General features: G+C 39.9%; 2 protein-coding genes across 2 annotated transcripts; both read left to right on the top strand.

Annotated features, from left to right (window-relative positions):
• Positions 1-737: 737 nt before the first annotated feature.
• psmg1 (proteasome (prosome, macropain) assembly chaperone 1) lies at positions 738-12,595 on the top strand. The gene is made up of 7 exons (XM_015961165.3): positions 738-943; positions 2,863-2,966; positions 3,579-3,724; positions 6,151-6,213; positions 6,836-7,034; positions 11,285-11,415; positions 12,376-12,595. The coding sequence occupies exons 1-7, from the start codon at positions 825-827 to the stop codon at positions 12,451-12,453; spliced, it is 840 nt and encodes a 279-aa protein (XP_015816651.3). The 5' UTR covers positions 738-824; the 3' UTR covers positions 12,454-12,595.
• A 975-nt stretch (positions 12,596-13,570) lies between these two features.
• On the top strand, positions 13,571-21,514 carry ccdc15 (coiled-coil domain containing 15). The gene is made up of 10 exons (XM_015961162.3): positions 13,571-13,950; positions 14,936-15,082; positions 15,810-15,920; positions 16,949-17,065; positions 17,162-17,275; positions 18,500-18,613; positions 18,686-18,789; positions 19,302-19,502; positions 20,724-20,872; positions 20,946-21,514. The coding sequence occupies exons 1-10, from the start codon at positions 13,777-13,779 to the stop codon at positions 20,981-20,983; spliced, it is 1,269 nt and encodes a 422-aa protein (XP_015816648.3). The 5' UTR covers positions 13,571-13,776; the 3' UTR covers positions 20,984-21,514.
• Positions 21,515-22,446: the final 932 nt, after the last annotated feature.

Below are 22,446 nucleotides of genomic sequence, written 5' to 3'. Positions count from 1 at the left end.
AAATGAATTATACAACACAATCGAAGGGATAGATTCACTGCAGTCAACTTGAGGCCAAATTGCCCCAGAATGACTTGGCTTATGTCTCCAGCCAGCCATGCTGAAGATGATCTGCCAGCATCCTTTAACTTTCTTGCTTTTTATCCACTGTTAATTATATATTACCATATAGAGGCTGGTGGAGGCTTGTAACCTGTCAAGTTTATCCGTGATTGGTGAAAAGGGCCAAAAATAGCACGCAGCCTGCTCCAGTTGCTTGTCACATTCAAACTAAAAGGATTTGTAAAACAACACTTATGGAAGAGCCACACCCTTAAATTATTTAGTGATTTAAATGAACAGCTCTTGCATAAATCCAGTGGAATCCCACAAGAATTGTCAGATGATGTTGCAGTTCTGTAGACAAGAAAATCATCTTATAAATCACGAAAAACCAGTAAAAAAAAGAATCCATGTTTAAATGTATTTTGTTTATTTATTTCATTTTATTTTTTTTACAAATAAATAGGACTTTATCATTAAGAATGTGTAAGGTTTAGGATTAATTTGAGGTTTAATGTAAGGGAGGAATAGTGAGCATTGTTAATTTTTTTTCACTATGTTACCCAAACTAATTGAAAAAATATGTTGAAACTATACTGCTGGATTGTTTTAGTAAAACCTATCAAACAGACCGCTCTCACTTTTATCTTTGGAAAAAGTGTCGCTTTTATTCTGAAACAAGGAGACGGTGACGCTTTTATTTTGACAGTTATCTACTGCCGGCGGAAGTGAATGTGTGTGTCAAAGCTAAACTTTCACTTTTTGTTTAAGTTTCAGGCATAATGGCAACGTTTTTCGGTGAAGTGTTATCTGTATATTCTCGGGCTGTAGATGAAGACGACGAGGACCTTGATGAAAATGAAGAAGATGAGCAAATCCGCAGAGAACTGGACGAAAAGAGGTAAAATACGTTAGCATGAGTAGCACGAGGGAGACAAGAAAATAGGAATTAGAATAGTTAAATAAGTTATTTATATGCTATATGTATGCTATTTATATATGTAGATCCCAATTTTATATTTGTGGAGTTTCGTGTCTCACATCTCTCCTTTACGAGCATCTTCCCAGTGGCTTTAGCTAACATGACGAATGACATTTTAGGTCATTGAACGCACCACGATGAAACTGGATTTATAACAGCAAAAAATGTAGTGTTATGCAATTTTTCACACGAAAACAAATGTATTTTGCTGTTCTGTTCTTAATTTATTATTTAACGCTTTTTAAAATAGCAGAAGAATAGACTACCACCGTCTGATCATGATTTGTTTACAGTGTTTTAACTACTTTCTTTAATTACTGATCACTGTTACATGCTGCAGCAATGCATTTGTAGGAGTGGTGCAAACTTCAATTTGTCAATTTAAATAAAAACAACCATAAGTCTTTAATGCAAAAGGAGCAAATAATTTTTGTTGTTAGTAGAGCTGAAAAGTACCTGTCCAGGATCTGACTTGTTTGTTATGTTTAGCATTTTTTTGGTCATCCTATGAACTCCAAAGCTGTCGTCAGGACAGAAACAGTAAACGTTGTCTTTGAAACTCACTGCAGAAGCTAAGAAAAGCATTTTTATATGTTGTTCATTTTTCTGCCTAAAACCAATCAAATCTACTCTCAAACAACATGGCAAACACCGTCTTTGTCACTGTTTTTGTTCAAACTGTTCAATAGGGCTATTGTTTAAGTTTAATTTTGTTTTGTCCTGAGTAAGTAATGTTTTTCTATTATTTTTGCCATCCTTTTTAAATCTAGTGAGTGGGCTGAGCACAAACACTTGAATTAGTTCAGCATGTGCATGCAGCACCAATACACATTCATCATAAAAGCCTTGATTGAAAAAACAAACAAACATGTTTTTAGCCCTTTAATGGCATTTTTTATGTTTAAAACCCAGTGAAAGTCAAAGGTGTGGAATGCTGAAAAAACATGTTTAATGATTATTTCTGATTATGATGGGTCACTCTGAGTTTTTCATGCAGGCCGAACATGAAAACAGCCTCCTACACCTATCTCCTGAATTAGCTTCTGATAGAAAATAAACGGTGAAACTCTAGGATTTGAAAAGCCTGACAGATCTGCGTCACAATGCCACTTAACAGTTGTGGATTCACCCATCTTGACTTACGATGGGGAATGCTGCTGTTTTAGCATCCAGGAAACGGCAGAGAACATCTCGACTAGCAGAGGCTAACCATTACCATTAGCAGCTCTACCACACAGTAGAAGCTCCTCATTGCAGAGCAATTGGAGTCAGTGGTAGAGTTGCATTGCTGTTAGCTTGCCAGAGACAAGATGTCCAAATATCAGGAAATAAGCCTCCGAATTCTGCCGTGTTTTTCGGTGCTGATTCAGGCACTTCTGGGCTTTTTTCCCCCATAAGTATGACTTAAAAGGCATTCATTCCTACTAGAACAGAATATAATCAACTTTATTGATCACACAGTGGGAAAATTCACTTGTTACAGCTACGCAAACACTTAAGAAAATAATTTGAAGAAAAATAATAACAAAGGTACATGTGTATACACATAGGCAGTAAGCTAGTATCGTAAAATTCGACCGCTAAAAACCTCAAATAAAAAATGAAAAACTTGGATTCTAAAACTATGCAGCATACTATAAGGGACATAGACATACTATGTAAATCTGGAATTGCACAGGTATTGAACACATACAGAGTATTTCATTAATGTTATTGTGTACCAGGATAATGCCAGTAAAACTTTAACTGAGGAGTTAAATGCAAATGTATTGATTGAATGAGTGTTCAGCACATTTAAATCATGTGTATTTTTTCTGCCCCACACCTCCGTTAATCAGGACTGTTCAGCTGCAGTGGAGCACTGATGTCACAGAGTCACTGAGGAGTGGAAACAAGTTGCTGTGTTCAGACTTTGTCCTCGCCGTGGGACACAATGCTGCCAGTGAGTTGTGTCCAGCTCTGGTCGTATCTATGATGTGTCCATCATGTGGCACAGCCAGTAATATTACAGAACTAACTCATCCATACTGAGTCTTGTCTGCTAACTGAAACAAAATCTTGGCATTTTATTAATTATATATTATTAATATTATTATTATTATTAATACAAGTAATCTGTATGATCATCTGTGCAGCAAATTTAATGTATTTATAAAATGATTCTGTCTCTGCAGGTTATTATTACTGCAAGACTTATTGTTTTATTTGTTTATCTACTTACCTGTTATATTAGAAATAGTTTAAGTAAAAAAAACTCTTCTCTCGTGAACCATCTATTTCTTAATAAAGCACACTAATAAGTCTTCAGTCTTCATAGTTTGTGCTGTTCATAGTTGCATGGTACAGATTTGACCCAAATCAAACAATAATTGTTTCAATGGCATTTGTTTTCATTCATTTTTGCATCAGACTTTCTCTTCGCCTGTCATGAGACTCTGAGCTCCAGCTATAAGATGAAATTAAAATGTTCCAACACAGTTTGTCGCTTGAAAAATGCCCCACTCTTTTCTCATGCGAGCTGTTTGTTGAATACTGAGAGGATCTGTCCTTGCAGGCTTTCTGTCAGCGTACGTTCTCGCCTCTGCAAAGTGGGACGCAGTTGGACGAGCGCTGGTGTGGAACGAGAGGAGCCGTGCTGCAACCGGGCAGACCAGCGAGGAGTCGGCATGTGTTTTCTACCGACACAAGGACACCCCAGCAGTGAGTGACACACTGAGAAAATCAACACTTCAGAATATATCTGCTGCTGAATAACACCTCAGAAAGCACATGACTGTTGAGAACTTCTGCTCCTCATCCTCCCTTTAATTGGTCTCCTGTGCTGTTAGAGATGTTTCTATTAATGTCATTATTGTCCAGCTGCAGGCTACGTGTTGATGAATACTTGTGACAAAAATGATCCTTTTTACTTCATCAAAGGCCATTACAAGAGAAGAAAATCATGTTGGATTAAGTGTCAGAATTTAGAGTTTCAAGCAGCCAGTTGTGTATGTGTGTGTGTGTGTGCGCGCGCGCGTGTGCGTGCCTTTGTTGTATTTGCCTTACGTCCTTCACGTTTGATTTAATCAAGATGAATGCAGATAATGACTGTGTGCTGCAGCGGAAGCTTCAGATTTATCACACCTGTCCTGCTTCTTTCAGAGGGCTGCAGGGATTTTAACAAACGGAGGGACGACAGAAGCAGATAAGCGTGATTGTTCACAAAATATTTATGAATCACCGGTTTACTGAAAGTCCTTTTATTCCCACTATAAAGGTGGCATATTTTGGTTCAGTTTTCACAGGATTGAGGTCAGTTTATGTGGTTTTTGGGCTGTAAGGAGAGGTCAGTTCACCCTGGTAATGGGAAGAAAAGGATTTGATTTGTGTTTTATTATATTAATATAAGGGTTGCACAGTGGCGCAGTGGCTAGCGCTGTTTCCTTGCAGCAGGGAAGTCCTGGGTTCGTATCCCAGCCTGGGGTCTCTCTGCATGGAGTTTGCATTTACTTCCTGTGCACACATGGGCTCTCTCCAGTGCACTTCCCACAGTCCAAAAACATGACCGATAGGTTGATTGGTCTCTCTAAATTGTCCTTAAGTGTGTGTGTGTGCATGGTTGTGTGTCCTTGTGTTGCCCTGCGAGGGACTGGCAATCTGTCTAGGGTGTGTACCCCGCCTGTTTGCCCAAAGACAGCTGGAGATAGGCACCAGCCCCCCACAACCCTACATGGAAAAGCGGGTTACAAAAATGGATGGATGGATATATTAAAATAAGTGAAACTGTTAAATTATTACCAGTAGTTGGTTTTCAAATAAAAAAGTTATCTGATGCAGATCTGGGGTCTCATTTATCAAACATCGTGTAGAATCCTTACTAAAACCGTTCTTAAGCTCAGCAAAAAAAAAAGTACTTACGCCAAGTAGGTTTGTGATCTATCAAACGTGGAGTACGCACAGCTTCACGCAATCTCCGCTTCATAAATCAGAAACTATCTAGAAAGGTTCTCAGCTGCTTTTTAGTCACATCCCACCCTCACCCCGCCCACTTACTGCCATAAATAGTCAATGCAAAGTGCCTTGTGGATCTCATGCATATACATAAGCCGGCTGTTGCAGTGCTTCGCCAATGACATGGCGACCGTAGATCAAGGCAGATCAAGGAAGCACAATTTCACAGAAGCAGAAATTTCGGTACCTGTGGGTGAGGTGAAGAAATGAAAGGAAGTGCTTTTGCAAAACAAATAAGCGAAAATCCACGGAGTGGCACAGCATTGCTGAAGCCGTCAATGTTGTGAATTCTTCAGAGAGATCTGTGGCGGATATAAAAAAAATGGTCCAATCAGGATTCAATCCCCAGACTCCCTGGTGAAAGTCACACGCACTAGCCAGTCACCCAAACGGAGATCTCCCTTGTCCAAGCAGCCAGGGTGCATGATCAATCGGGTCACAGTGACAGGACACACACACTGTCACAGACGCATGACATTCTGTCTCAATCTGTCCCCCTGCTGATATTCTGCATTCCGTACTCTGTGCTTCAGGCTGTGTGTGTGTGTGTGTGTGTGTGTGCATGTGTGCATGTGCGCGTGTGGGGGTCTTGTTCTGTGTGAAAACAAAGCAGTACAAGGTATAATGCTGCAGGATTTCATAATTTTATCCTTCTCAGCAGCAGCACTGCAGGTGCTCTCCATGTCCAACATGTGCGTAAGCCAGGTCCTTAGTCAACTTAAAGTTGCACACATTTTTCCGCTAAGTTTTCTTTTATAAATCCCAAAGTTTGCGTGGAAGTTGCTTACGCAGTTTTCCGACCCCGTTTTGTGCGTAAGCAAGCTTGATAGATGAGGCCCCTGATCTGAACTTATCAAATCCTCAAACAGATCATTTATTAATTATTTAATCATTCCCTAGGGACTGGTGCTTCATGTGTCTACTTTCTTTTTGTTTGGTAGACCCGTTAAACCTGAATAACCTAAATGAATTCACCCAGCGACAGACTTTTACTAAAAACCTGAATCCATCTTTCTAACTCTCCTGCACCGCGTGCGTGCTGAAAACACCCTCGGCATTAACCGACCTGCAGATAGATGCCTGTGTTTGATTTTATCTGTGAGTTTTGATGTGAAATATTTGTTTTCCCCTTAAAGGTTTTGATATGCCATGTGACTTGCTACGTCGCAGAAGATCAACAGTTTCAGTGGACTGAAAAGGTACTGTCAATCAGCCTGATGAGGCTGCGGATTTTTTTAATCTGTTGTGAAACCTCACAATGGGACACCGCAAGAACTGCACATATGTCGTTAAATAAGAGTGTTGATACCACACCAACTAGGTCATCCTTCATTTAAACAGCAAACAACATGGCCCGAGGTTTTTTTGTTGAGGTTTTGTTGTTTTAGAGCAAACAGGAGGGTGGAGATCTTGCTGATTGGTGCCAGATGAGCTGGCTTGAGAATTAGAAAATACTCTGAATACAATCAACCTTTAAATTGATTTGCTGCTGCAGCAGCAGAGGACTGACAGATTTCACTTCTTTCAGCATAGAGTCTAATTTCTTTTTTTTGTTTGACCTTGGCTTATAATGGGCGCAAGTTCTCAGAACTTGACAACTGCAAATTGGGAAAATGTTGGCAGCTCTCACACATGTCAGAATTAGCCACCAAAACACAGATACACAAGTAAAATCTGGCATCAACAACACGATCTGTGCTGACTTTGGCCAAGAATGCTGTTTTTAGGGGATATTATTTCAGCACATATTGCCTCCATTAATGATGGAAGATGATGTGTAACACAACGCTTTGTTGGTCTCGCTGTCATCGTCTCTTGCAGGTGTTTGACTGCCTGCAGCCCAGGGAGCTGACTGTGACCGTGCTGTCAGATGGCTCGGTGGCTGATTACAAGACGGCAGACTATCTGTGCAGCAGCTCTGCTCCCTTCCTGCGAGCTCTCCACACCAGTGCTTTCAGTGATCAGCCTGTCTGCCAGCCACTGGAGCAGCCAAACATAGTTACAGGACTTCCAGCTGCAGGTGTGCTCGGATTTTCTTTAACATGAGCATGTCAGAAGCATTGCTAAGGCTCACTTTCACTCATCAGTCTCACAAATTAGCACATTTAGCTGAGGATTTAATTCTAGACCTACTGCTACTACTACTTCGTCCCAGGTTGATTGTCCTTTTAGAGTTTTATTAGAGAGATGTTTCTGTGTGAGGCTGGAGATGATAAATCATAAATCACTTGTTGTTTCATGGCACTCAGGGTGGTTCTAGCTACCTTTACTTCTGACATTTAAAATTTTAGTCCAACCTACAAAGCTTGATTAATTACTAATAACTAGGGTTGTCATGGTAACCGGTGTAGCGGTAAAAAAAATGACAATAATAATAACCGTCTTGTTTTTTAAAAAATATATCTCGGTGGGTTACCGTGGCTGCGGTGTAGGCGCGGTGACCCTTACCAGCCACCGTATCATCTGCTGAAGTTGCTGGCGGCACATGCGCACTTTGTTGTTTACAACCAAAACTTTCTTGAAGCTAAAGCTGAAATAATGGCCAAAGGAAGAGACGGCAGCGCTCAGGAGGACATTTTTTATCCCTCAAAGAAGACAAAGTGGGAAGTACGGGCATTTTTGGATATTTGAAGAATGCCGAGGGACAGCTGATAGAAGACGGCTATCCTGTTTGCAGCACGTGCAGAAAAAGGGTCTGTGAAAGGTAGCAACGCTTCAAATCTCATGGCACATCTGCGTGACCATCACCCACAACTCTACAGTCAACGCAAGGCAAGCTAACGTTAGCGTTTTAGCTAAAATGCGTGATCCGAGGATTTGGGTTGAGGGAGAATGCAACGAGTCGCTATATAAAGCAGCCGCAGCGCCGCTACCTGCATATAAACCGTGTCGCGGACACCCCCATGTTGAAATGACGCTATGCATTATGGGGCTCCCAGGGGCAGATAAGAGTTGGTCTCTCTCCGAGAATAATTATGAATTTAACAATGATTACTGCCTGATGACATTTACCCACATCTGCAAAGCTCACTGGAACACAAACCGAGGACAATATTTTTCTGATATACAGGGTTTATTTAGTTGTCTGAAAATGTAGCACGTTTAAAAAAAAATACCGCGATAATACCAGAAACCGTGATAATTTTGGTCACAATAACCGTGAGGTTAAATTTTCACACCGTGACAACCCTACTGATAACCCAGATTATACATTCCCTACCTATAAAATGTGTATTTGAGTAAAACAATCACAAATAGCTGCGTGTAAAACAAAAGTCCCTTCATGTAGTGGAAACTAGAACTCATCTAAGAACCTGAGGAGAATCCTGATGCAGCTGCGCAGCCAAGACTGGTGATTAGTTAATGTACAAATTATGCTAATTCATTTAATCATCTGTTGCTGTTATCTCTGGATGATGTTGATCGCTGAACGTCACAGCTTAACATATTATGTGCACGTTACCTTTATTCCTCAATCAATATACGCTTAATTTAAACAAGCCAACCCGATGCACTGTTAAACAGCTTTATATCACATAGAATGGCCCCTGAGCTCTTTAGCAGACAGAAAATGATGATCGTACGTTCTCACCGCTCGCCCTGCCTTTTCCTGCTTTGACCATTACATAACCCACATATCCAGAGGCAGAGAACAATAAAATGAGCATAAACTTAAATCTGCCTGATTTAAATTCATACTTTGAGTTGCTGAACATTATCTGTGCTTCAAATTGTTTCCCTCTGGAGGTTCTTAGTAATCTGTTTTTATTATTATTTTTTTTTTGTAGATCTGCTTTTATTGCTATTTTACCCTTATAGGTGCTTATTTGTGCCTCACGCGCACTGCAAAGGCCTGGCCTCCTGTCACTCGTTTGTCTCATTACCTCTAAAACACATCTCACAGTTTTCAGTGTTCACACTAAGAACTAGGGTAGCCTGATTCTTTTTTTGGGATGTAGGTAGAGGGCAAGCGGTGAGGGTTTTGTAGGACAGCTGAGGGTTTTCTGGGACACAGTTCAAATGGAGTTTTGCAAAGATTTTCCCAAACTTGTGTAGCTTTAATAAAAGTAGTATGTTCTAATATGTGACTGCCCATAACAGTAATTTAGTTTTCTTTTGACTGACTGATCCACCAGGATTACCAAGCGTTTCTGTCACCTGCTTTAGTGCAGATAAAAGCAAAAGGAGAACAACTCACCTGTGTTTGTTCCTTCAGCCAAAATCTAGGGTTATATTATTTCAGTGAATTTGCTGAGGTCTCTAATGGGCCATTCCCATCTGGCCCGGGCCGGGTAGCCCCAGTCGGCCCCAGCCTGGCCCGGTTGATTCCACACATCCTTGCCTTAAGCCCATGTGGGCTGATTCTACCCACCAATCAGAGGCTTGCTCTAATGGAAGGTGTGAATTTGCGGTCAGCAGTGGGTGTGTTGGCCCTGGTCGGCCTGAAGCAGACCCCCTCGAGAAGAGGGCTGAGAATGAGCCTTGGTTGGCCCGGAAAAATACCAGGCCACCCAGATATGTAAACAACCTACACTAACCGGCCCGGGCCGACCAGGTACAGATGGGAATAGCCCATAATACTCTTTGTCAGTTGTTATCTGGGGAGAGAAAAAAGCTCTGGCCATCCTGTTTCAGGGGGTAGAAGTTAGCTGGAAAACAGCAGGATATGGAGTCTTACTCGTTCATATTCATGATATGCAAATGAATAGCCTCTGATTGTCTAACAGCAACCCAACTCCTCCTCTGCCTTCATCTTACTTGGGTAAAGAAAAGTTACGTTGGTGTTTTAGCACACCACAAATACCCAATAATCCACAAATAACACAAGCCTGAAAACATTTTTACCCACGAAAAAAGAACAAACAAAGGTGGTGCAAGAGTCTCGTTGCTGTTAGCCAATCAGAGGCAAGGTGTTTGCATATCATTAATATTGATGAGTGAGACTCTAAATCGTGTTGTCCCCCGTCTCCCCCACTCCTCCAACTAAAGCCTGATTCATACTTCTCCGTGAGCTCTGCAACGGAGAGACGCACACAGAGTGTAGGAAAGGTTTTCACACTGGACCTTCTGCACAGGCAGCAGAGGGTTGCGTAGCAATTCCCCACCAGGACAACAGAGGGCATAGCACTTTTCTGTGGTATCCTGCCGCCATAACACTCATGTATCCGGTCCATTATGGTGTATTTACTAAATTGTTTAAATACGTCAGCGACTTTATGAAACAAACAAATTTCTCCTTCATTCTCCTCCACCTCTTCATGTGGTCACCACCTCTAAACTAACGTTTCCCATCATTTCGTCCACGTTTGCTCCGTATTTTATACTCCTTCAGTCACGGGTCAATAAGCGTTCATATTTTAGCACTTTTTCCATGATGCATTCTTCAATCTTTTCAGTCTTTTTACTTTTTAAAGGGGCAACGACGGTGCTGGTGACGAATTTACAGGAAGCAGCGTCCTGACCAATCACAAGCTTGCGGTCTCCTTCACCATCTGTGAGCCCGTTGGAGAGCCCTTGTGGCGACGCATAATGGCGTTGCGTATCTCTGCACCAACGCCGATGGAGAAGCATATATCAGGCTTAACTTCTACCACGCAAAAACAGGAGCGCCAGAGCTTTTTTTCCCCACAGGGCGTTCATTAATACTAGAGAGAGCAAAACAAATGAACTGAAATAACGAGTGTGTGCCCACTTCTAAAGCAAGCATACTGCAAACAAACACACTGCTATGAAGGAATTGGTAGACGTCCCCCTTAACAAGGGGGATGTGGAACGGGTATCACCCAAAGTGTGACTTTTGACAAGTTACATTTTTGTCTTGCTGTTGAGCCAGGCAATGAGCCCCACACAGCTGTGTGTGTGTGTGTGTGTGTGTGTGTGTGTGTGTGTGTGTGTGTGTGTGTGTGTGTGTGTGTGTGTGTGTGTGTGTGTGTGTGTGTGTGTGTGTGTGTGTGTGTGTGTGTGTGTGTGTGTGTGTGTGTGTGTGTGTGTGTGTGTGTGGAAACATTCACTTTGAACAAATGCCTCTGCCAGCTGAGTGAAATGTAGTGTCATTAGGCCCCTCTCCACTTACTGAGCACGCACCATCCTGCATCCTGATGTGGTTATTATGCTGCCAGAACGCTTAAATACATTAAATCCAAACAGACATTTTATCGGCATGAAGGACGTTTGTCTCGACTGTCCCAGTCAGACTGTCTCATCTTCACCCAGGTCACCTTTTAGTCACCAGATAACCTTGCTGTGTTCGTCCTTCTGCTGTTTTATCAGTACTGAACCACTGCCAGGTGCACCGCATCGCTGCTGTTGTTTACCAGTGTTACAGTGATGTCATTGGTCCTGACTCTGTCACCATGGAGACCTATAAACCTACACTAACCAAGCTTGGCAAGTCTATACAGGTGAGTCACCTTTTCTTTTCTTTTTTTTTATATCTGAGAGGATTTTTGAAAAGGTCACTAAGAAAGGGTGCACGCCGATGTCCAACATCAGTGAGATGTGGTTGAAGTCCAGGTGGGGATGTAACTGCAAGTTCTGACAGCTGATGACTTTGGGTTTTATAGCTGAAGGAGTAGCTGGAGCCAAGAGTCTTTTCCTATTGCTTGTGTGTTCATTTCCAAACCCCACGGTCCACACTTTTCAGATTTGTTCAGAAGAATTCATGCGTTGTGAATCTGTTTGGCATTGTTTGTTCCTCTAATGTTTACAATTTCCATGAGCTGACAACTGTGACTGTGGTGAGGAGGCCAAGTCAGAGCACTTAAATTTTGGTCACAAATGTTTGTAATAAACCCAGAATTCAGAAGTGAAAGGAGTTTGGCAGCAGTTTGTTTTCTGGAGCTTCTCTGTCAACATTTTTACAGTTTTAATCCACCTTCCCAAAATTAAAGGCTTGCTCTTTTTATCAGTCAGACTTTTTACAATTTAAATAATTTTTTTTTTATTAATCAACAGGAACCCAAGTGACAACGCCCCTAGTGGCTGGCTGCAGTATAGGTTTTAGGTCTTTTTCTCTCTTCTGTAAACAAAAGCAATTTTCCTGACTAAAACCACCTGAGATATTTTTTTTTAGTTGTTGACTGAATTCATGTAGTTTGTAATCTGCTTCATCATTCATGATTAATTATTTGATGCTTAAAACAATGATTGTGTGCAAGTGATTAGGCAGGACTTTTACTCCCAAAACACAGTGTGGACATAGATATTTATGCTATGTTTCTATATTGATAATCAACGATCACTCAAATCACACAGAAGTCAATTAGAGCTCCCAGAGAATTAAAAATGTGCCACTGTTTATTTTATCAGTGCTAAAATATACTTGAGCCACTTTCTTTAAAAATTCTTTTTTTCCTGTCCAGGTAAACTCGTCTCCACAGACGGATGCACTCCGCAAGTTTGTCAGAGCCACTGAAATTCAGAGTAACCTTTATATTTGATGTTTCCATGTTGCTCTTGGTGCAAAACAACCATAAATTCCTGTAATGAGACTTTGTAAAAACAACGATTTTTCTAAAATATTTGTGTTTTGGCAGTTTAGATGTATGTCTTTAAAGTGTCTATTAAAAGGTTCTCCAGAGACGTGTGCTGCCTTTTGCTGCTTATTATTCATATGTGGAAAAATTAAGTTCCAATGATGAAAATTGAGTAAATTGCATGTTCAGCAGGAATCAAATGGCTGCAGTTAAATGCGGCTGCAGATTTTAACAATAATTCACTTTAAATGTGTGTGTTTCTGAAATCATGATAAAATTCTGTCATTTTATTATTTATATCCAAGGAGTTTGAACTCTGAGATATGCTCATGTTTTGCGTGTAGCACCACCTGCTGGTCACTATGATTATAATTAGATTTAGTATGAAATCTTCTAAAATCAAGTATAACCTTTATTTGCCTATCAACTTTTTTTTAGTCAAGTCCATATTCAGGACATCAGACTTATTAATTAATTCTAAGATTGTGTTAATACCAAACCAATTCATTCCAAAAGCTGGTCTTGTTTTAAATAAAAATTTGAATATTGTACAAACAAGGAATGCACCATAATTGGTCGTGCATGAGCCATGGACTGAGAGTAAGTTTAAAATTGGACCCAAAATAATTTAAGCGTTTTAGATAACACGGACAAATGTGTAACAGATTTTTTGGCCTCTTGGAATTGTAATACATTACAATTCAGATTTATACACAGAGGCTATCATATTTCTGTTTTATATGTAAAACGATTGTATTTGTTTTTGTCAAAAATTTTAATACATTGAGATTTGTTTTGTAATTCATTACTTGCAATAATAAAATTCTCGTAATAAACGTTCAGTATCTCATCTCCTCCACAAGGGGGAAGTAGAGAGCTGTTTTACAAAAATAAAACCTAAACTGATGAAGTGGGAAAATGTTCCTGTTGAAAACAACCAGAAACAGACAAACATGCATTAATGGTGTTTAACATTAGAACAGATTAAAAAAAGGAAAAGCTTGCCTTTATTTTAGGTAATTTATTAGGAACAGTTTTTATTCAGCAGGTGGCGCTGACGGGTTTTCAGGCTGTTTGACAACCGTAAAAAGACCGTAGAGGAAGAAAAGGGGGAAGCGAGCGAACCTCAAACGAATAGCTTTAGTTTTTACTGCTTTTAATCAAAAATTTCTTTATTTTTCTTCCTTGAATATTCCAGATGAGTAAGTTATGTCAACTGCTGCGTCCGTTTTTAATTGATCTCACAAGCTAGTACAATTATTAGCTGTAGTTCAGCATCTGTTGACCATGAGTGTAAGCAAGGTTCAAACGTTAACACACCTCCAGAACCGAGCCCGAGTGGACCAAAATAAGGAGCTCATAGTTTCAAGAACCAGTAAGGTTTTGGCTGCGAGGAACCAGGCGGTGGTGGCGGTAGGAGCCTGGGTGGAAAGCGGGCAGGACTTGCTGGAACACCCGTCAGTAAGTATGGCTTAAACTGTTGCTAAGCAACCCAGAACGTTGTGATTAATGAATGATAAATGACCCGCATTTTTTAAGTCAGAGAACTTCAAAGCGCTTTACTCTTCAACATGACTATTCGTATTCGGGCCTCAAGGGCTGGGTATCCAGCACGTTTTGGTGGTTTCTCTGGTCTGGTCCAACACTCTGGATTAAGTGGTTGAGTCACCTGTGCAGCAGCTCATCAGCCTCTGCAGAAGCCTGTTAATCACCTGCTGATTGAAATCAGGTGTGTTGAAGCAGGGTTAAAACCAAAAACGTGCTGGATACCGGCCCTCGAGGCCCGGAATTGAATAGCCCTGCACTACAGTGTATCTATCATTCACACACATTTACACACTGATTGTGCCCTGGGGTAGCCTGGCCTGCCAGTATGGCAGGCCAGGCTAGCCCTGGGGCACATTTATGCAGAACGTTTTTTGTAGACACCTACTTGCTTTAAAATAAAATCTATTCCTCTTCATAAATAAGTTATGAAACAGCTGTTCTTTTCTTTTGTGGACTTGAGGTTTTAAAAGCATTATTAAGAGGTGCAACAGACTAAGAAGAGCGATCACCTCGACATTTATATCTGATCTTTGAAACTTCTAGAAAAAATAAATAAATCTAAACAGCCTTTTTCAGCATTTTATGGATCCAATCAGCATATTCCAAGCCCAGGTTTGGGATTGGGATTCTCCCACAACCCCCTGAGCTGTCCTCACCAGCTATCTTGTGCTGAGCAGCATCAGTACCAAAATGTCATGCTGAGACAGAAGATGCTCTATTGTGGCTCTGTAGAAGTTCACAAGAAGCTGAGAGGAGAGTCCTTTGTTGGGTTCCACCAGGTGTGATCACTGTTATTTTTGTATGTGTGGTTCTGAAATGACTTGTATAAGCTAAGATGATAAGCTGCACAGAAGTCCCACTTTCAGTTTATACTATATTTTGTTGTGTTGTGTTTTAGGATCTTGCTTTGCTGACTGATGAGCTGCAAACAGAAAAGAGACAGAAGAAAGAAGAGAGCCTGAGACGATTTCAGGATGAAGTTCGGCACCGTGTGGCCCAGCGAGCTAACATCCAAAGACAGCAGCAGCCTCATATAAATTCAGAGGTGAAATACTGACTCTAACAGTGAAGTACTACTAAATAAACAGAGAGTGAGAGAGAGAGCAATGAAAATTAAATTAAAAGTCCCTAAAATGTTGTTTTTCTTAAGTTCTGAGTTAAATGTGTTAAATTATATCTTCATGATTGTTTAGATGCAACAAATAAAACATATCTTCATTATTCCAACAATTATAGCTGGAATCCCAAGGACATGTAATCTTTAAAGTGGACTTGATGAACAGTTCTTCAGGTTTCTTAAAATTCTTTAACATTTTTTTAGACATTGCTTTTTTTTTAAGTACTAATTTTAAGTCCAATCTGAACTCCAGAGAATTGTTTCTTGAAATAGATTACTTTGATCTATGGTAATTTAAGAATGTAAACAAAGCATTTTAGCACTTTCAAGGTTTTCCTAAAGAGCTACTTGTGGAGAAATTTGCATACAATGTTAAAATCCGGTCTTTGAGTGCCACTGTTCTGCATGTTTTAGATGTTTCTTTTTCCAGGTGATTAACAAGCTTGAGGGGAGCTCAAGGACACGATGATGTGGTGATTAAATCAGGGGATTAGCAGGGAAACTGCTAAAGCTTGTAGGACAGTGACCTTTGGTGGCCTGAATTAGAGATCCTTGAGACTGGATCAACTGAAGGGCCTGTGGAGGATTTTTGTTTTGTTGATGCTCCTTACATCACTCTTTTGTTTTCATTTTAGAGCTCTGTGTCTTTTTCCAGGTGACACCTCACATAAGAATCCCACATCACCAGGTCTGGGAGCATCAAGTGTCTGCCAGGAAAGGGAAAACGGCTGCAGAAACGACGTTACAACAAAGGAGTTCTCCAGAGGTGAGATGCAAGCTTCTAATTATGCAGAAATTAAAAGCTACAACTCATTATAATTTGGAAGATTTTCCCATCAAAGTAGCTCAGAAAGAACTCACGGGAACATGGTCACTAGTCGTGTTTAGAAAAATCACATCATTTGTTCTTTAGTGGAGCTTAACGTTGATGGTGTGACAACACCGGACAGAATCCTGTTGGACAGCAATGTTCTGATGAAGATGACACATTTCCACTTCGTCACAAGTTCTACAGTCTTTTTGATGATGCTCACTTTGATCACACAGATGTGTTTTTTTTTCGTTACCGGTCAGCGTTCCGTGCTTTGTTTCAAAGGAAAGTGTAATTAGTCATTTCTTTTCTGCAATATTTTCCTCTATTTTCTCCTAAAGTGAGAGGCAGCAGTTTACGAATTTAAAAATCTTTCAAAAAGAAGCTAAGTCAAAGTTTTCTTATTGCTGATTTGTGCTGTGAACAACTTGTCTGTGAAAGTTTGCTCTGCCCTAAAACTGAAAGTTGATTATTCTTAATGGTAACAGGTTTTTACACAATAAGCATCTTGGTTTAGTTATGAAGGCATAAACATAACAAACAATACTAAAAACCATGTTTATGTATTTTATATTTAGAAAATTAGGTTGGGTTTTAAGCTGTTCTGTGGTTGTCTATCTACCAGAGGGCACACGGCGGCTTTCACACATTCATAATTAGAACTGTCTGTTAGAGACAGAGCCGAAATACCCATCAAAGTAAAGGTCTTTTTCTAAACCGATTATTTACGTTTTAAAATTCCCATTTGCTTTTTACTTTACATATTTTCTATCTGGGATCCGTCTGTTTCCTGTGAGTTCTAGTTTTGTTTATGGCCTCTGTGTCATGGGGACAGAATGCACTTGTTGCTGTGATAGTGTTATTATCATGTGTTATTAAAAAATGTGATGTGTTCCGGATGTGCAAACTGTTTCCATGTGTGACTTATGGAAAGCTAGGATTGTGATAAATATGGAATATGATTTATTTTCACATTTTTCCAGCCGGGTGAAGTCACGAGGCAGGTTAGACTCAGACTGGCTGCCTGCCGGACGATCCAGCCAGAGGAAACAATGTCAGATCTTCCAGGAGGCAGATGGAACAGCTCTTCAACCAGACGTGTGAGTGTCTGCTCCCAACGCTTTGTTCCTCTTTTTAAGCACAGGGTGTGCTCCAGCATGTTTATAAATGAAAACATTTCCCTCTCCACCCAACAGAGAGACAGTTCTCACATGCACAGACCAGAGGAGGATGTTCTAGAAGAGGAAGAAGAGGAGAAAGATGTTCCTCTCTTCATTAGTCAACATGAGTGTCCACTTGTTCAGCAAAAGGTGACCAAACTCCTAGCATGCAGCAGCGTTTCGATTGTGTGTCATCTTCAGTCTGTCACGTTTCATTATTTTACTTTATTAATCTCATTGATGTTAGATATTAGTACTTATGATGAAAAGAGAAGTTTTCAGTATTGGTTTAGATTTCTCTTTATTTTGTATTTAACATACATTTATTTATTTATCTGTAACCTTTATTTATTAGTCATATAATACATTTATTATATTAAACAATTGTTGTGCATCCCAATGGTATAATATTCAAAAAGGGACGGAGATGTAGGAAGTAAAAAATATATATATTAGTTTCCCTATAATCTTTCTATCAGCCCCTCCACGGCTGATATCCGCCAGACTTACCTTTTTTAATTTGTTAAAATGATTTAGCAGACTATAGTGTTGAACTAAAAGTTGCATTTACAATCCTCATAAAGCATAATTCTGCCGTATCAAGTAATAAATACTTCCACCCTGGCATCGTTTGTGCCTGAAGTAGCTGCAGTTGGAAGGAGTTCTGCCTATTTTGCAAGTAGAACCACAACAAAGGCATTTTTTAATCTCTACAAACTGCAGCTGAAGCATTGGAACTAGATAAAGCATATCACTGCTATCGCTTTGTCTACAAATGAAATGATTCTTTTCTTTTGTTACAGAAGCTAAAACATGCAGTCTGGGACCCTTTCTGTAGGAAATCTGAATCTTTCTGCCTGATTAACTGAAATGTGAAAAGAACGTTTTTAAAACAGGGTTCTGTGATCTTATTAAGATTGAAGTTTATAGACTGCAGCAAAGATAGCGTCTCCACGCCATCAAGCTCGTCAATCCTGTCAAATGATTTCTCCAAAGTTGATCCAACAGCTCTTGATTCAAGGACTCCCCCCTGAACATTTTCATATTTTATAGTGGAATGCACAGAATTAATTCTGTTACTAATTTTCCTTTTTGCTGTTAAATATACACGTTCCAGGTAAAGAGGTTTGGAAAAATCCCCCTTTTACAGATAAACATAATGTTTCTGACTATTTTCATTGGCGACAGAGTGTCTGCTTCCCTTTTGTCTAGTCACAATGCTCGTCTCCTTCTTAGATGTGAGTCTGTTGGAAAAGTATGGAAATCAAAGCAATGATGTTTTAGTTTAAAATAAAGAGACTACAGATTTTCAGATTATATATTTGTTGTTCTGTTTTATCATTTTTCCGCAGTCTCTGCGTTTAAATGTTTCAGATGGTGAGACAAACTCTTTGGGATCCAGATGAATCCCATCCTGATCCTGGTTCCAAGTCCAGAGTCCCACAGGTTCTCTGGCCTCTGACCGACCAGGAAAAAGTGAGAAAACAGGTAGAGGAAAAGCTCTGATGAAGGTTTTTAAAACTTCTGGCAGACTGGATGTTACAGATTTTTCGTTTGCAGCGTCAGTCTCAGTTCCTGATGCACCGCCGCCAGGAAATGAACAGCGAGCGAGAACATGTGAAGGAAAAGAGAAAACTCAGGAAACACCTGCAGAGGACAGCGAGGTAACAACAACACAGTGTGTTCTTCCACATGACTTTTTATTCATCTAAATGTTTTCATAAAGCACATTTATGAGCAAAATCTGAAATGAATAAAAACACGGTACAGGAACGGGACCTGATAACTGCACAGAAGCAGATTTTTAAATGTATTAAGGATGGGTTTGGTCCACAGAAGGATCAGGAGGCAGAAGTGTGATGATGATGAGGCAGGAGGATTGATCGGAGCCTAGCAAGGTACAGACTAAATTATCCATGGGCAGAACAAGGGCTGGGGTCATCTGTGACAGAAATCAGGAAACCGTGTTATGCTGGAATGCTAGAGATGTTACTGAGAGCTGTTAATACAGAGGCAGACACACACGGCAGCAATCTGCTGGTTGCTGAGGCTCGGTTGTTCCTGATTAGAATAGATGAGCCTGAGGATCAGGTGGAACAGCATAATGTAGCAGAACTTCGCTAATGCATGACAGAGTCACCAGTTCTTGTTTTAAATGTCCTTGTCCTCATCCAAGTATGAAAGCAGAAAAGGAAAAGCTTCGTCTGGAGGAGGAGAGGAGATTGGAGAGAATTCAGCAGCTTTCAGAGGTCAAACGGAAGCTGGAGGAACGAGAGCTGCTGATTCAAGCACGGCTGAAGCTCGAAGAGGAAGAGGAGGAGAGAGCTGTGCAACTTCAAAGGAGTAAGATTAAGGAGGAAGAAAAAGACACCAGGAGGTAATAGTTTGTTGGGTTGTGAAGGATAATGTAAAAGAGCACAAGGCTGACATATTTAGCGACTGCTCGCATCTGTTGTTTCAGCTGCATATCAGAGGGCTGTGTGCACACGTAAATTACCCTCAGAGTATCGCAAATGGGACGTTTCTGTAAAATTCTCAGATAGAAGAAGAAATGTGTGATACGGACTCACAAAACATGAACAAAATAAAGCCATCATACATAAGTCATTATGTTATAACTGGTTTCTTTTGTAACAGGGGAAATCCATCAGTGTGGTGGTAATGATTCAGCTTTGTCACAACCTTATAGAAACAGAGGTATCACACAAATAAGTACAGCGCATTCCAGATAGACCAACCAGCATTCAATGTAGCTGGGAAGAGAAAAGATGTTTTCCTTTAAAGTGAAATATAAGATTAGTAATATTAGTTGATGCAAATGAATAAAAATAAGGAGCAGATCTGTAATCTATTTGAAGGATTTTGTGTTCACCTTTTTTTCCTCTGGATGATTCTTTAGAAGAATGTATTGAACAGGTTATCCAGGCCACCTCTTCAATACGATAAGACATTTTGACGTACTTTTTTGCGTAAGAGCTGCTTTGAGGTTGATTCTGAATACATGTTATCCTTTTTATGCCTAACTAGAACGTTTGAACTAAATTGGTGCCTACTCTGTCCACTTTTATGCATAAAAATGAAATCATTGGAAAAGAAAAACACACCAACTGTTAAAGATCAGTAATGTTTTCAACCCATTTGGAAAAACAAGAAACAATCAGGATGGACAAAATAATGTGAGTTGAGAACTGAAAGGTGTGTTTGATCTAGGTACTTTTCTATGGTAATGATAAAAGTGGAAAATCACCTGTATTTGACATAGCACCTTTTTGAGTCCTAGAACCCCCCAAGGCACTTTACAACACAATGAGTAATTCATCCACTCACACCATTGTGGTGATGAGCTACATCATACCAGCTGCCCTGGTGCACACTGACAGAGGCGAGGCTGTCATACACTGCCACCACCAGCAGGCAATGTGGGTTAAGTGTCTTGCCCAAGGACACAGCGACAGACTGAGTGGGGCTCGAACCTGCAACCCTCCAATAACGGGGCAGATGCTTAACTCCACCGTCACCCCAAACTAGTGTTTTATGAAAGTGCCTTAGTGCTGTTGAGGCTGATCTGATTAACAACCTGCTGGTGGCTCTTGGGCAGGTACGTCGAGGCTCTGAGAGCTCAGATGAAGGAGCGACTCTCTTTGCTGAAGCTGGAGCCTCCTCCTCTCTGCTGCTGCGCCTCCTCCTTCTGGGACTCCCACCCTGACACCTGTGCTAACAACTGTGTCTTCCACAACAATCCCAAAGGTGGTTACTACACTAATGATCACAACACACACATTCTCTGAACAGACGTATGTAATTGTTATTTCTTCTGCAGCGTATGCCAAGGCTTTGCACTCAGCAGTGATGTGTTAAATAAAGGAAGCTCCTGAACCAATCGTCTGACAGAGATGACAACTTATCTGTTTTTAACCTAAAAAAGACAATATAAACTGTCCGCTGACAGTTGTCATGTGCCAAAGTTTTCACCTTGTCTGATCATGTGTTCGATTTTGCACAAAAATCTTGTTTTCTTGGTGGTTTCTGTTGTGATTTAAAAGACTCAGGGGGATTAATCAAACTCCCACCAGGGTTTAGTAAACGTTTAGCTTTTTAGCTACATTATGCCACAGTGGCTCAGACGCCACTATAACCGTTCAGAGCTGTAAGCAAGTCTTTTGGGGATTCTAGAAAACTTATTCTATGCTATTTCAGTATGTACATTTGTCAAATGTGCAGTTCATTAGTTTACAAAATAGGTAAACGGTAGGAGTCATTTGTGCAAACTTGAAAAATGGCTCAGTGGACATGTTAAAATAAGTAATGAAAGTTTTAATTTCTAAGTGTAAAATTGTGAGAACTGAGAACCATTGTTTTTGAGATTTAAATAAAGTGTTTATTCAGAAATCCTGACGTGAAGTTTGTTTTTATTAATAGAAAATTTGTGTGTTTCTGTTTACTATGTTACTGGGATTACATAGCTGTATGGTGGGTTTATCCATTGGCAAAATGAAAATTTTATTACAATATTGTGGGTTTAAAAGGCTGAGAAATTACATGAAACACTGGTTTCAGCTGTAACATTTGCTACTGATATAATCAGCTGTGTATGCTAAACCAAATTAAATACATTTAAACTAGCAATAAAGACTTTTATTGTTATCTAGTCCTTTTTTCTATTAGCGAATATTAGTATCATTTATGTGTTTTGCATAATATATGTTGAAGATTGACTATAAGATGCTCGTGAATATTGCCATATTGTTCTGATTTCTATTTGTACTCCTTTTGCCATACAGCATATTTTGCTGAAGTATAAATTCTTCAAATAGGATTTAGATAAAAGTCTAAGTCGGAGATTTGCTTTTGACTGTTTAGAATAGAAAAACAAAAGCATACTTCAGTGTCTTTTTAAATCAACAGTGAAAAACATGTTTTGCAATTTCATGTAGTTGTACAGCAGCATTTCACTATAAAGGCATGTCGGGACAAGTAAATGCTTGGAGAAGTTCTATTAAAATCTGCACGCAGACTTTAATCCTTTTACATTTGACTTTTATTTCCGAATATTTTGAGAGGGGATACAGGAGGGAACAGCAACAAAATGATAGGTATTTAGTAGGGAATATTTATAAACTGTAAAATCTTAAACATACACCTGAAACTCTTAATACATGTTCAAGGAATTTGAAAAAAGATTTAATCTAAACGTGTTTGCAATTATTATTTTTTTTTACTTTAATTATTTTAAACGTTTATCTGTAATAAAATCTCCGAGGCCAAGACGCGCTTTCTGTTTGCCACGACGTGATTACGTCAATGACGTGCGTCTCTTCTGA

Source organism: Nothobranchius furzeri, chromosome 10, assembly GCF_043380555.1.
Source record: "Nothobranchius furzeri strain GRZ-AD chromosome 10, NfurGRZ-RIMD1, whole genome shotgun sequence".
Taxonomy (NCBI): Eukaryota; Metazoa; Chordata; class Actinopteri; order Cyprinodontiformes; family Nothobranchiidae; genus Nothobranchius; species Nothobranchius furzeri.
Note: the sequence above shows the minus strand (reverse complement) of the source record. Positions and strands in the feature narration are given on the sequence as shown.

Excerpts from the sequence above, each read along its gene's own strand:
- psmg1 (XM_015961165.3), top strand. The coding sequence starts at position 825 with ATGGCAACGTTTTTCGGTGAAGTGTTATCTGTATATTCTCGGGCTGTA. Across the intron at positions 2,967-3,578 it reads CGTGGGACACAATGCTGCCA|GCTTTCTGTCAGCGTACGTT; the intron begins GTGAGTTGTGTC and ends CTGTCCTTGCAG. Across the intron at positions 6,214-6,835 it reads AGTTTCAGTGGACTGAAAAG|GTGTTTGACTGCCTGCAGCC; the intron begins GTACTGTCAATC and ends CGTCTCTTGCAG.
- ccdc15 (XM_015961162.3), top strand. The coding sequence starts at position 13,777 with ATGAGTGTAAGCAAGGTTCAAACGTTAACACACCTCCAGAACCGAGCC. Across the intron at positions 13,951-14,935 it reads ACTTGCTGGAACACCCGTCA|GATCTTGCTTTGCTGACTGA; the intron begins GTAAGTATGGCT and ends GTTGTGTTTTAG. Across the intron at positions 18,614-18,685 it reads AGGAAAAAGTGAGAAAACAG|CGTCAGTCTCAGTTCCTGAT; the intron begins GTAGAGGAAAAG and ends TTTCGTTTGCAG.